The 13,536-nt window shown below is 37.6% G+C and overlaps 1 protein-coding gene across 4 annotated transcripts; it reads right to left on the bottom strand.

The window, feature by feature from the left end:
* Positions 1-923: 923 nt before the first annotated feature.
* Positions 924-13,460, bottom strand: MTERF1 (mitochondrial transcription termination factor 1). 4 transcript variants are annotated; one of them, XM_089531396.1, is made up of 3 exons: positions 13,372-13,460; positions 12,265-12,315; positions 924-2,455 (listed from the first exon to the last, which is right to left on the bottom strand). In XM_089531396.1, the coding sequence occupies exon 3, from the start codon at positions 2,385-2,387 to the stop codon at positions 1,251-1,253; it is 1,137 nt and encodes a 378-aa protein (XP_089387522.1). In that variant the 5' UTR covers positions 2,388-2,455; positions 12,265-12,315; positions 13,372-13,460; the 3' UTR covers positions 924-1,250. The 4 variants fall into 4 exon arrangements, with proteins under 4 accessions (XP_089387522.1, XP_089387524.1, XP_089387523.1 ...); XM_089531398.1 differs by lacking the exons at positions 12,265-12,315; positions 13,372-13,460 and adding an exon at positions 3,367-3,702 and having other exon boundaries at positions 924-1,436; positions 1,521-2,455; XM_089531397.1 differs by lacking the exons at positions 12,265-12,315; positions 13,372-13,460 and adding an exon at positions 4,499-4,534.
* Between the last annotated feature and the right edge of the window lie 76 nt (positions 13,461-13,536).

Genomic DNA, 13,536 nt, shown 5'->3' with positions numbered 1-13,536 from the left:
TTACCCATAATTAGCAGCAGTGAACTAAAACATGCATTCTTCCCCAAAGATTTTTATCCTTTCATCTTGCAAAAACTTTGGCCACAAGAGGGTTTGCCCTTTGTATCTGCCAATTAGCTTCTTCTTCTTTATTTTCCTCCACTAGACACTTATTATCAGATTCTATCTCCTTCATTTTAAAATAGTTCTACTTTCATATACACATTTATAGTCAACCTTTCCACCCAGTTCTGGATTCAGGTGATAAAAAACCTAAATGGGAATTTTGGAGTTATGACTGAATTGAATTTAAAGCTACTATTTTAAAAATAAATATTGATTGAATTATAGCTCTTTATTAAAATGTTTTTCAGTTGAGTCTTTTTATTGTATTATTGGTTTAATTCACAGTAACAAGGAAAAATGGGGAGATACTAACTAGTCTGTTTTGCCTTTATTTCTGCAAACTGTTATAAAAAATGCGTGCAAAAGCCATGTTCATTTTAAATTTCATCTTGAAATTTATTTTGAACAAGGAAATTACAAAGGAAGAGCAGAAAGAGAAACTGCTGAATTGAATTATATTCACAAATTCTAATACAGGATGTATCCACAAAACAATTAAAGCAGTTTGACACCACTTTAACTGCTAAGACTCTATCCTGTTTCCTTATCATTAAGCAGCACACAAACTTTAAATGCATCAAGTGAACCTTTGCTTTGCTGTATCAGCAAAGGCCAACCTAAGGCCAAGCAGGAAACAAAATAAGCATTCTGACCAAGCAGCAAAAAATCAGTGGTGCCTGTCTCATTTCTGCATCCACCAGATTTTCTCCAAAACTAGAAACTGAGTTATAAAATTATTTATCAGTCATCAGAATGTACTTTCTGATTTAAAATATGGAACAAGTGGCAACCTATTTGGTACAATTTTTGTAGCCCTCCTTATCCAAAATCCAAAGGAGACAATTCCATCATAACACACCTTTCATTAAAGATCTGCTTGTAACTAAAAATTGGGCTCCATGTATCAAGCAATAGCACATGTAGGGAAGACTGTAAAATGGCTATGGTTTGAGAACTTACGACTTTTTATTTATCATAATCACACACTCTCACTCCCAGAAAACCAGGTAGATTTTCCTTAGTGTTGCCTTAAGTCAGAAACTACTTGAAGGCACACAACAACAATCACAGAATCATTTATTTTTTTAAGCATCACAGTGACTTTCTAACATTTTTACTTTTTCTGTACTTAGGTCATTACATTTTTATGCACACTGTAATGTTTCTAGTTTAGCTTTAAATCGTTGCTTACTCAATGCAATTATTCCAATTCCATGGGTTCCAAAATTATAATCTGCTTTTTCCAACTCATAAATTCGACTACTTATAGTGTTGAGGCTTTTGTCAAAAATTAGAGGGCTTCTCAACATTTGATGAAGGCTTATATTTGCCTGCAAGAGAAAATTGATTTTTTCATTCAAGTTCTGAGGAGAAAGATACAGAATGCGAAGGTGCTTAAGGACAAATGTATTCACCTGTGTTTCAGTGCATCCATGGGACAACAGTTTGTCCTTGACATTTCCAAAAGTTTTCTTAAGGTACTCATTAGACAGATCCAGGATATCACCTCCTTGACCATGCAACAGTGTCAGCAGTTCATCATTCTCCAGATTAAAAGATGACTGCAAAAACTGAATGTTAGCTTTCACTTGCTTGCTGCTCCGTAAAAGGATGAAAACATTTCTAGAAATTATTTCCTTTACAAAATCATCTGGGTTTTCTCCTCCCAGATTTACATAGATCTCACTCAACAAATTTATAATTTGTTCATTGAGTTCCGTACTATTAGAAAATACCCTAGGAACTCTGGTCAGCATCTTTCCAAGATCCTTGGAAGTTAGTCCAAGAGAAGAAAAAAGTGCAATATTTTTCTGCATGTTTGTGTTATTTCCAGAGCGAAAGAAAGATTCAGGGGAGCGTTTCAGGATTGTTACAATTTCCAAGTCACTCATTAAAATACTCCGCCAGATTTCCCAACGTTCATTGAGAGACTGGTATGAGCGAATGATGGAACGTGGGTAACGTGAAATGATACTGGCGATGGCTTCTCTGTTAGCCCCTTTAGCTTGCAAAAATTTCTTCAGGCCATCTTCATTGGTAATCTGCCTCTTGAGCACACCAGGCTGTCGTTTTCTTACCATTTTGATATCCACACCCATAACTGTCAGATTATTTATTAAAATGCCATTTTCCTTTTCTGACTCAGTGCTGGAGCTCTCAGTCACATGACAAAGCAATCTGAGAGATGATCTTCTGAATATAATCTCTGTAGACAATTTAATAAAACAAGAAATGCTCATTCTGGAAAGTAATTTGTTCTCCATATTCATCAGCCTTCTCATTCTGATAGATATCAGGCACTGTATATCTCCAAATAAAATTTTACTCCCAGTCAGTCCAAGAACTTCAGCTAGGAAGACACAAAGAAGAATCATTTTATACAACTGCAATAAAGCATTTTTAACAATGATGATAATATTTCACTGAGTCATCCTATGTACAACCAGACCACACCAAATTTGTTTCACCACACACTTTTTGCCTGGGCAGTTAAAGCAGCCTCAAACTGTATTATTTCTGCAATGTGGTTTGGATCAAAGTAGTGTCAAACTGGATTACTTCTGCAGTGTGGATGCAGCCATATTGGTCCAAAACGCACGGCAGAAATAATCCAGTTTGAGACCACTTTAATTGCCCTGGGTCATGGCAATTAAACGGCCAAAACACTGCAGAAATATTCCAGTTTGAGACCGCTTTAAATGCCCTGGCTCAGTGCTAAGGAATCCTGGGAACTGTAGTTTGACATGGCATCATTTTTGACCTGGGAATTGGAGATTATTGTGGCATCAGAGATCTCTGAAGAGTTTATCACACGAAGGAGATCGGAAGTTTATCCTGTAAATATTCCATAAAAATCACATAAAATATGTGAAATGATTTCACACGTCGCACAAAACCTGCCATTAAAGCGGTCACAAAGAAGCACTAACACATATCTTGCAGGAATTACTTTCAGGACTTCAGCATTTCCGATATCGCTTTATTTGAGAGACTGTGTGTGATAATAATCATTTGCGCCATTACTCGCCATAGCCACTTTATTTGCGGGATGATTTAAATGCACTTTAATCTCTCTTTAATGCCAAAATTAAGCTTGGTGTGATAAAACTCCTACAAGAAGGCTAAATGCTGCACAAAACTACAGCTCCCAGGATTCCCTAGCACTGAGCCAGGGCAGTTAAAGTGGTCTCAAACTGGATTATTTCTGCAGTGTGTTTTGCACCACACTGAAAACCAGCTTCCTCGATCATGTTCACTTACAATAGGAGAGAGAAGGTGAAATGATCTTGATGCTTTTCCTTCAGGAATCAGCCTTGAATAAATGCACTTTCTATTGTTTCTTTTTCTTCTGAAGCCTCAAAGAATTCAAGAAAATGGAGAGGGAATCCCTTCATTCACTTTGCATTTCTTCTCCCTCAATCCTTTCTTTCCATTTCATAACTTCAGCTGGATACCTTCCAAGAGTCCTTTTGAAATCCTGCATCCCTCAATGTTTATCTCTCAGGGAAAAGAATGGCATCCTGCATTCAAAACAACAACTCTTCCATAGCAACAAACAAACTCTCCCGCCAAGTTGTGCCTCTCTTTTTGTGTGTGTGAGAGTTGAGAGGTGAAAGGGAAAAAACAACAACAAAATGGCAGAATAACTTGTGAAAGAGCTACCCAGCTCTAGGAAAAGAGGCTTTCCTTTCTGACAGTGCTGCCATCTAGGAAGGGAAAAAAGAAAACTATATAGGTTTCCATTTATATTTTCTGAGAAGAAAACAAAACGTTCCAGGAGGTGGCAGTGTTAGACAACATAATTTACACACCTTTTTGTGTGAAGGCTCTTTTTTGTGTTGACAAAAGGGAAAGTAAAAAAGAGGGAGTGCATCTTAGGAATTGGAAAGGATCCTAGGAATTGTAGTTTATTGAGGAACCAGAGCTCTCGCTGACAAAAAAGGCTAAATGTCTCACAAGACTACAGTTCCCAGGATTCCCTAGCATTGAGCCAGAGCAGTTTAAAGCGGTTTCAAAGTGGATTATTTCTGCAGTGTGTTTTGGACCATTGTCACATTAGTGTTAGGATGTGAAAGATCAGTTTGCTTTGGGGTAAAGGAGCTGTTTTTGGTTTTGGATATGACATGCCATGACATTTTATAGCACTTAGAAAAAGTATTGGATAGGAATAACAGGTTATACCTATTATAATAAGTATAATAATAATAGCAACAGGTTGTTGTTGTTGTTGTTGTTGTTGTTTCATTTGTATGCTGCCTTTCTCCCAGGAAGGACCCAAGGCAGCTCACAGATTAAAAATATTAAAAATTTCAATAAAATTCAAAATCATCTACCAGCAATATAAAATCACATATAAAAATATACAAAACTTACAAGCATAACTAAAACCCACCTGCCTCATAAAAACCAGACCACCTTGGTTTCTCAAATTCAATCCACACTGCAGAAATAATCCAGTTTGACACCACTTTTAACTGCCCTGGCTCACTGCTAGGGAATCCTAGGAATTGTAGTTTATCATGGCACCAGAGTTCTCTGACAGTGAAGGCTTAAAACTACAGTTCCCAGAATTCCCTAGCATTGAGCGAGGGCAATTAAAGCGGTGTCAAACTGGATTATTTCTGCTGTGTGTTTTAGCACTCACAGAGCTTGGAAAAGTACTTTTTTAAAAGACTACAACTCTCAGAATCCCCCATTCAGCATCTCTACTATATGTAACAAAATTAATTAGTGCATCCCTGTGTGAGTAAATTAATTAATGAAAAACTAGTTTAGTTTTTCATTCATTGTATGGCTCTCATCTGTGGGTTGTGCTATTTCAGATTGCTAATGTGAGTTCACAAAAATATGGATTCCTCTTAAAACAAATCCATCTACAATGAAAGCTGTGTCAGGAAGACCTTGCCTTGTTGTTGTGTGACTTCACGTTTCCAACTTATTGTGAACCTATCTTCTGAAGCTGAGAGAGTGTGACTTGTCCTGTTTTGCCTTCTGTGGATAAAAAACCCTTGGTGGGTTTTTTATCATTATTTTTCCAAAGTCTTTTTTGTTTCCAATTAGAAAACAATGAAACAACAATTTAAAATCTTTTAGGAAAATGCATGGCTGTTTGGACATTAGAGAGACAGTGTGGTGTAGAGGTTTGAGTTTTGGACTAGGACTCCAGGAGAACAAGGTTCAAATCCCCACTTGGCCATTAAATCCACTGAGTTACCTTTGACAAGTCACACTCTCTCAGCCTCAGAGAAAGGCCATGACAAACCTCCTCTGAACAAATCTTGCCTAGAAAAAATCCTTGATAGGATTGCCTTGTTGTTGTGCCCCTTCAAATTGATTCCAACTTATGGCAACCTTAAGGCGAACCTATAATGGAGTTTTCATGGTAAGATTTGTTCAGAATGCCGTTGCTTTCCCCTGAGGATGAGAGCATGTGACTTGTTCAAGAACACCCAGTTGGTTCAATGGCCGAGCTGGGACTTGAACTGTGGTCTCCAGAGCTGTATTCCAACATTTAAACCACTGTGACACACTGTCTCTCTAGGGTTGCCATAAATCAGAAACAACTTGAAGGTATACAACAATTTTGCACTGTACTCCCACCTCCAAAAATACGCTTGAGAATTGTCAATAGAACAGAATGTTGATATACTGCAGAACAGAGAACATCTTCAGATATTCTAATAACACAGTCTCTAATCCTGCCAAGAATCTCCCACCTGCAGCATAGTGACAAGGCCTATGCGCAACACAGCTGAGTCCTCTGGCTGCTTTCAGATTCTTCCATTTTCCACAACAAACCAGTCTCTTTAGGAAATATACCAAGAGATGGAAATTCAGTGGGTCCTTGCTATCCACTGGGGTTTTGTTCCAGGATCCCTCAATACCAAAATCTGTGGATGCTCAAATCCAATGATGTGCAATGGGGTAATAAAATGGTGTCCCTTATCTAAAATGGCAAAATCAAGGTTTGCTTTTTGGAATTTATGTATTTTTACAGATATTTTGAAGCCGTGGATGCTTGAATCTGTGGATCAAGAATCCATGGATATGATGGACCGACTGTATATAAAAAGAAATAAAAGATTCCGCCCCAAAAAATTACGAGTGGTGCAGATGGACAGTAGATGCCCTGCCAACCAAGGATCCTTGAAAACATAGAGCTTGTGGCATGGAAGACGCTTCCTCATCCGGTTTTTGGCACAGCATTCTCTTATTCAGTTCCATGGTAAAGTCACTCCATTCACAACCTGAGCTCAAAGTTAGCAGCCTTTGCATTATGGACATTATTGATATGACATAAGATCAGCTGTGACAGCAAAATGTAGAAGTGGTTTTTTTTAATGCCACCAAACTAATGTAAAGTCCTTAGTGATTTGCACCACCCCAGCTGATCCAAAAAAATGCAATTCAAACTGCTTAATAATGCACAGTAAATAAGCTCTACACATGTATATTTAAGCTAGTCTTTCCCAAAGTGGCACCTTCCAGATGTATTGGAGTATAACTCCCATTGTCCTCAGCCAGCATGGATGATATTGGAAAAGGCTGATCTGAGCAAACAACAAATTAATTCCAGTACAAATTAATATTCTGTACCTAATTCCAGTAAAAAATGTCAACTAGGTGAGCAGGGTGAATTAATTCCTTCAGCTATCCTCTTTGACACATTAGACTTGCAGAATAAATTATTCATCTCACAAATGAACTTTCTCAAATGTAGAAAGCCTTGATCCCCTTTGCAGCTGAAAGACCAGCACCAGCTGAACAACCAACCTACACCATTGTTGTCTATTCAATTAAAAGATAAGACATAATAATCAAGTATGTCCCAAAAAAGCTATGTGAAGCTTAAGATCTGTCAAACTATAAGCTGCACAACTCCAGGATCCGGAAAACAAAGAGACCTTTCTGCAGGAGGTATGTATTACTGCAATATTACAAGAATTCTGTCCTTCATGATTTATTAGTGATTATCTTGATCTTTACAACATGAAACTGATGTATTGATATGTTGGTAGCTTAGGAAACATGGGTGCGAGTTTTGCTTGCATTTATGCATGAACATTTAGGAATTGTTTTGTGTAGTTTCTTTATGACTAGGTATGATCTTATAAATGCATGCAGAATATGTAGTATTTGTGAGTATATGGATATGTTTGCATCAATTTGCTAATGAATTCATAATGTAATATTTAATGTAATTAACACAGGTAATACATTTTTCCAGACACACATGGGGAGCATTTTGTAAAGAAAAGGTGACATGTCTTAGTTAACAGAGCAATCTAAAATATTCAATAACAATTAAGCTTCAATTAAATAATAAAAGGACAATAGCACAATTTCTCCAGTGTAACAGCCACATGATCAGACTTAGGAGTTTAACAGTTAATTAATTTAATGGCTATATTAATTTACCAATCAATGCTGTGTTTTAGCTGGTCTTCCTGCCAAATTAAATGTCATGGTCTCTTCCAATAGTGTACAGTATTTGCAAACGAGAGCAAATAGCTAAAACCATGTATTAACTATACAGCTGAGATTTTGAATACTGTTCCTGCTTTCTTCATTATATATTTTATTTCTTCAAAGCTCTTTTCTTACATATTAAACAATAACAATCTTGTTCTGTTACATTAATTTTTAAATTTCCTTGCCTAGCCGTGCAACTCGTTCTCAAACCCTGATCTTTTTTCTTCCGAAATTTCTTGAGACTTGCAGCAAAACCTCATCTCAGAAATAATGATCTTATTTTAGAAAAAACTTAATCTTTTTTTTAAAAGAATAGGAATGATTGTTCAGAACAAAGTGGGACAACACTGGACATTTATCATGAAATAAGACAGCCAGTGTGGTATAGTGATTTGAGTGTTGGGACTATGACTCGGGAGACCATGGTTCAATTCCCATCTCAGCCATGAAACCCACTGGGTGATCTTGAGCAAGTCGCATGCTCTCAGCCTCAGGGGAAGGCAACAGCAAACCTCATCTGAACAAATTTGCCAAGAAAACCCAATGACAGGGTTGGCTTAGAGCGCCATAAGTCAGAAACGACTTGAAAGTGCACAACAACAAAGATTAATGAAAGAAAGGTAAATTTGGCATTTTAGTATATGCATGTTTCTTAAATACAATGTGTGCACCTTCATTTATGAAGGATGGGTATGAGTATGATTGTGCCTTATTTGTGATATTGGGGGGGGGGATCTTTATAATCCTTTTGGTTCTTCTGAATGTGATATTATCTGCAGAAACTGTGACCAACAGGAAGCTATTATTTGGACTGGAGTAGGAGTAATTAATTGCACAGAGACTCTGGATTTTAACTAAAGTCCAGATGCAAGGCTTGTAAAACTTTTACAAAGCCCATATATAGTCTGCAGGTTCTATGCTGCTGAGTTGACACCTGGTATATCTTAAGGATGAGAGTGTCTTTTTCGCTTAAGCAGAATACTTAAGGTCAGTAGGTCAAACACACTCAGTATATCAGCAGAGGCATATGCTCCCCCATGAGAGTCATTTTCCCTGTTAACCCCATTTTGAAAAACTATTCTTCTTTTTCTTCTTCTGGAACAATGCACAGTGCGAGTGCTACCTAAATCCCTTCCTTGTCGCTTCCATAGCAACAGAAAAGACCAGTGCATACTGGGATATTCTGGTGCAGAGCTGTGTTCATCTCCATTGTGGGATAAATTATACAAAGCATTTAAGCAAACGGGGGGTCATGTAACAAATAACATGGAATACTGATCTGAGGACATAAAAATAAAGTTTTGTGTTTTGGGTTGTTGTTTTTTTTGTTTTTTTTGCCATGGTGATGGCAACACTTTGTACTTATCTTTAATATATTATCTGACAGCTGGACATCGAACTCAGTATACTATCTGTACAAAAGCAAGATGCACAAAAGCCTACTTGGTTGAATGGAAATAGGAGCAGACTCAGATCAAATAATGCTTCAGGCACGGTCGTTCCTCAAATGTAGGTGTCTCCTTTGTTTTCACACTGCTTCAAAGATTTTCTTCACAGATCTCTTTGCAGTGTTTTTTCCTGACAGATATACTTTAATTCCATTGGCAGATCACAGGGGTACAGATAGAGAATATAGGAATAAAAGTCTAGTTTTTTTCGCCTGTTCAACAAATGTATGGTTGAATGTGCTTATTTATAAGATAGTAGCATATCTTCAACTACTGACATTACTACTTACTCTTCATTTTCATCTTTGAAAATGTGAATAAAATATTATAGCATCACTGTTGTAGATGACATTAGTTTGCAAGACAGAGGTCCAAAGTACACTGCATAAATAATCCAGTTTGAGACCGCTTTAACTGCCCTGGCTCACTGCTAGGGAATTCTGGAAATTATACGGTAGTTTTGAGAGACATTTAGCCTTCTCTGTCAGAGAGCTCTGGTGCCACAATAAATTACAATTCCCAGAATCCGCTAGCACTGAGCCAGGGTAGTTAAAGTGGTCTCAAAGTGGATTTATTTCTGCAGTGTGTTTTGGACCAGAGAGAGTCCTGGCCATAGATGGACTTTTCACAGATACATCTCTCCAAGATTGAAGAAACTGGATGTCTCACTTTCCCTGACTGGATGATGCATGTTCAGCAAATAAAATAATTAGGTAAAAGAGGCTTCTCATACATTTGGAAGACTAATATTTTCCCCATGGAGGGAGGGAGAGAGTAAAATCAGTTTTATCATAGTAGGTGGCAATTCAACTATAGAAGGATTACTATAAATATAAGGCAGAGAAATCTGCTAATTCTTTAACTGAGTTTGATGTCTTTTAGTGTTGCTTCATTGTAAACCTGAACAATAGATATCACTTCCTAAGATTTATACTCTGGTTTTCCTTCAAACTAAATTCATTATTATTATTATTATTATTATTATTAGATTTAAATGACTTGTCACTATGTATGTGGTCTCTTTTGCAAAATTTATTAATTCTAACAAAAATTCTGCCAACAACAAGCACCCTTTCTCTTAGATGTGTGGGTTGTTGGTTTTTTTTAATTCAGCAATTGTAATTGACTCAGATGTAATTCCTTTGCTATCCTCCTTTGCACCCTAGAAGAATCACATTTATTACTTCATATTAGAGGCTAACTATTCTGAACGTCAAGTTAATTAAGTAAACAGACAGTATTTCAAAAATCCTGTGTCCTTTATAATCTATATTAGCAGATTTGATAGAACACATTTGGAGATGATATTTCACATATTGTACAACTTTATGTTGCCAATAATGCTGCAAACCCTAAAAAAGGGGGAAGCATATTAATTGTGTCAGACAATTATAACTCAATATAAAGAGCATTCATATGGTTTAGGCCAACTTGCTTTACAATTAAGGTTGAAACAGGTATAATGTGTACCACGAATAAAGTGCAGTGTCCGTATTTCATACATAAAGAGCCATACCACATCAGTCAATCTATTTGCATGCTAGGTAGTTAAAATGCTGCAGGCAAACTAGCTTAAGTCACTCATCACAAATATCCTTACTGTATTAATGAATACGATCAGTCTGTAATATTATAATTCATCATATTATTAAGATTTTTTTCTTTTTCTTTAATATGTATAATATTAAATGGAATTTAAATACAGAGATGAATCACTTGGTGTTTTAAACATTATAGGGCATATGTGGAATACTTGCATGGTAAAGTAATTTATCCATGACTGACATGGCACTACATCTGTTTTGGTTCTCACAGTTTAATCTTATGACAAATGTTAATATTCACAATCATCATGGTACTTTATAGTGCCTGTTGGCACTTATTCTTTGTTTCCCATCCACTTTTCCTGTCATTCATACAGGGCTCTTTCTATCCTAATGCATAATTTACAAATGTCTCCTTCCTTACTTGTTCCTTTTCTATGCTCTTTACTTTTTGTCCACTCAGAACTCTCTGTCTCTTCTGCCTGGTGTTCCCTGAATGACCTACATTTTAATGTCTGCATACTCTAGCCTATTCTTCAGCTACCATGCTTCTTTGCGCACTCAGCCTCGAAAAGGTTCACCATCACTGCCTTAAGGCAAACCTATCATGGAGTTTTCTTGGCAAGTTTCTTCAAAGGAGGTTTGCCATTGCATTCCCCTGAGGCTGAGAGAGTGTGACTTGCCCAATGGGTTTCATGGCCCCTCTGGGAATCAAACCTTAGTCTCCAGAGTCATAGGCCAACACTGGCTCTTCAACTGCACCCAGGGTCACTGAATTAATTGGTTTCAAGTATGCCTAACTATACATAAGATCAAGCTGTGATATACACAATCCACTGGTTTGATTTATTTACTGAACAAATGAGTAAAGTACTTATAAACAACCTTTCATGACAGCAAAACAGCCCCATTCCCTTCTCCTTTTGTGTCGTGTCTTTTTAGATTGTAAGCCTGAGGGCTGGGAACTGTCTAAGTAAAAATAATAATAATTGTAAGCCACTCTGAGAGCCTTTGAGGCTGAAGGGTGGGGCATAAATACCGTAAGATAAAATAGTTGCAGAGAAGTGTAGGCTGCAAGAGCTGCTGTTGTTCTACTCTTAGTGGACACACTCCTGTTGATACACCCTAAGGGCTCATTCCCACTATGATTTAACCCAGTTTGCAAACTGGGTTAAAAGTACCTTGTTGCGTTCGCAAACCTGTTTCACCCCCAAGTGTATCTGAGGTGAATTGGGGCGAACTGGCACAAGCCCTCTTGACCTGCATCATTTTGAAAAGGTTCTTGTTTAGTGTGTCTTTTCAAAAGTTGCCCCAAATGTGAAGGAGCTGCCAGTCACATTTGGATACCTGGGAGGGAGGGCCAATGGGCAGAGGGCTGGAATTTATCCACCCCAAAGGTCTTGGCAAACTGCCCCTTCCCCCCCCCCCCCCAGCTTGCTACAATTCCGTGGGGATTCTTGTGCTTTTAAATTTCAAAGTCCAATTAAGAAACCGGTTTATCCCTAAGTGTGAATGAGCCCTAAGAATCAAATGGTGACCAGCTTTGTGGCACTATTTTCACATTTGAACAGAAACCTGTAAATTGGTAGAAGAAATTACTTTAATGCTCAGATTTATTTCATACAGTACTTTTTTCTCTTTTATGAAAAAAAAATAGATTTACAGGAGGCTTAAAACTTTGAAAGAGAACTCACTTGAACAAACAGTTTGGAGACTTGTTTCACAACTCTGCCAAGTGATGCATTCTGAGAAAAAAGGGGAGTTAGCTGTGATTTATGGAGTTATTCTAGATTGGTATAACTAGGTAATTAGTTTTGTGGAATAGAGGCAATCATAACCACTTTTCATTTGCATAGTGATTCAGAAGTACAAGCACCATGTAGTTTGGTCTCATTATTGCCACATCATAACAAAGTGCCTTGTGGCACAAACAATTATTGTGCTACAGACTTTAATGGAACACAGGTGCCCTGTAATTCACAAAATTTTATGCCATTATAAATAGGTTAGTCTTTAAGAAGCCACAATCATCTTTGCTGTTTTTGCTTCAACAGAATAATATGACTAGCCTTCTGGAAAATGTCCCAATTCATAAATGAATGAACTTGTCTGGGTTGAATGAAAGTGACTGGCCTGAAGCCACATTATGGGCCCCACTGTTCAATGGAGTGAGTCTGAGAAAAGGGCAACTAGAAAAAGCAAAATGTTAGAGAATGGTCCAAATCACACTGCAGAAATAATCCAGTTTGAGACCTCTTTCACTGCCCTGGCTAAAGGCTAGGGAATCCTGGAAACCGTAGCTTATTGTGGCACCAGAACTCTCTGACGCTAAGGCTAAATATCTCACAAAACTATAGTTCCCAGAGTTCCCTAGCATTGAGCAGGGCAGTTAAAGTGGCCTCAAACTAGATTATTTCTGCAGTGTGTTTTGGACCACTGTGCTTCATTTCTAAAAAGGGAAGACGTAACTGCAGCTCAGCCTAAACTAATATCTCCATTATATTTACAGCTATAAAGCGGGGAGAATTCCAACACGTTAGCTGTTTATTACTTCTGTGATCTCTGTAACTTCTTCCTCGTTTACACAAAAGTTTGAAGTGCAAGGGGAATGTGTTCCTTCATATCTACCCTCTCCCAGTCTGTCAGGATGTCACCTTTTAGTCGAGAAGCCATGCTCTTTAGGTCTGGGGAAATTATTTATTCATACAACAATTCCCAGAATATCCCAGTGGCAATGCTGGTGGGGGATTCTAGAAATTGTAGTCCAAAAAGTAACATTTACAGCTCTTCCCCAATCCTACCATGGGCACAGATTTAGTGGATGGAAATGTACTCTGTCTGGCTTTGGTAGTATAGTTTCTAGCCAGTAGTCAATGGAAAGTCCATAAGCAGGACCTGAACAGAATACCCTTTAGCTTGTACAATTGGCCCTTCGCATTTGCAGCTTTGACTTTTGTAGATACGAT

Source organism: Sceloporus occidentalis, unplaced genomic scaffold (genome assembly GCF_023333645.1).
Source record: "Sceloporus occidentalis isolate IW3139 unplaced genomic scaffold, rSceOcc1.0.p SCAF_7, whole genome shotgun sequence".
NCBI classification, from domain to species: domain Eukaryota; kingdom Metazoa; phylum Chordata; class Lepidosauria; order Squamata; family Phrynosomatidae; genus Sceloporus; species Sceloporus occidentalis.
The sequence above is the reverse complement of the archived record's forward strand: the minus strand, read 5'-3'. Positions and strand labels throughout refer to the sequence as shown.

What these genes read in the sequence shown, in the direction of transcription:
- MTERF1 (XM_089531396.1), bottom strand. Translation starts at nt 2,387, where the DNA reads ATGAGAAGGCTGATGAATATGGAGAACAAATTACTTTCCAGAATGAGC.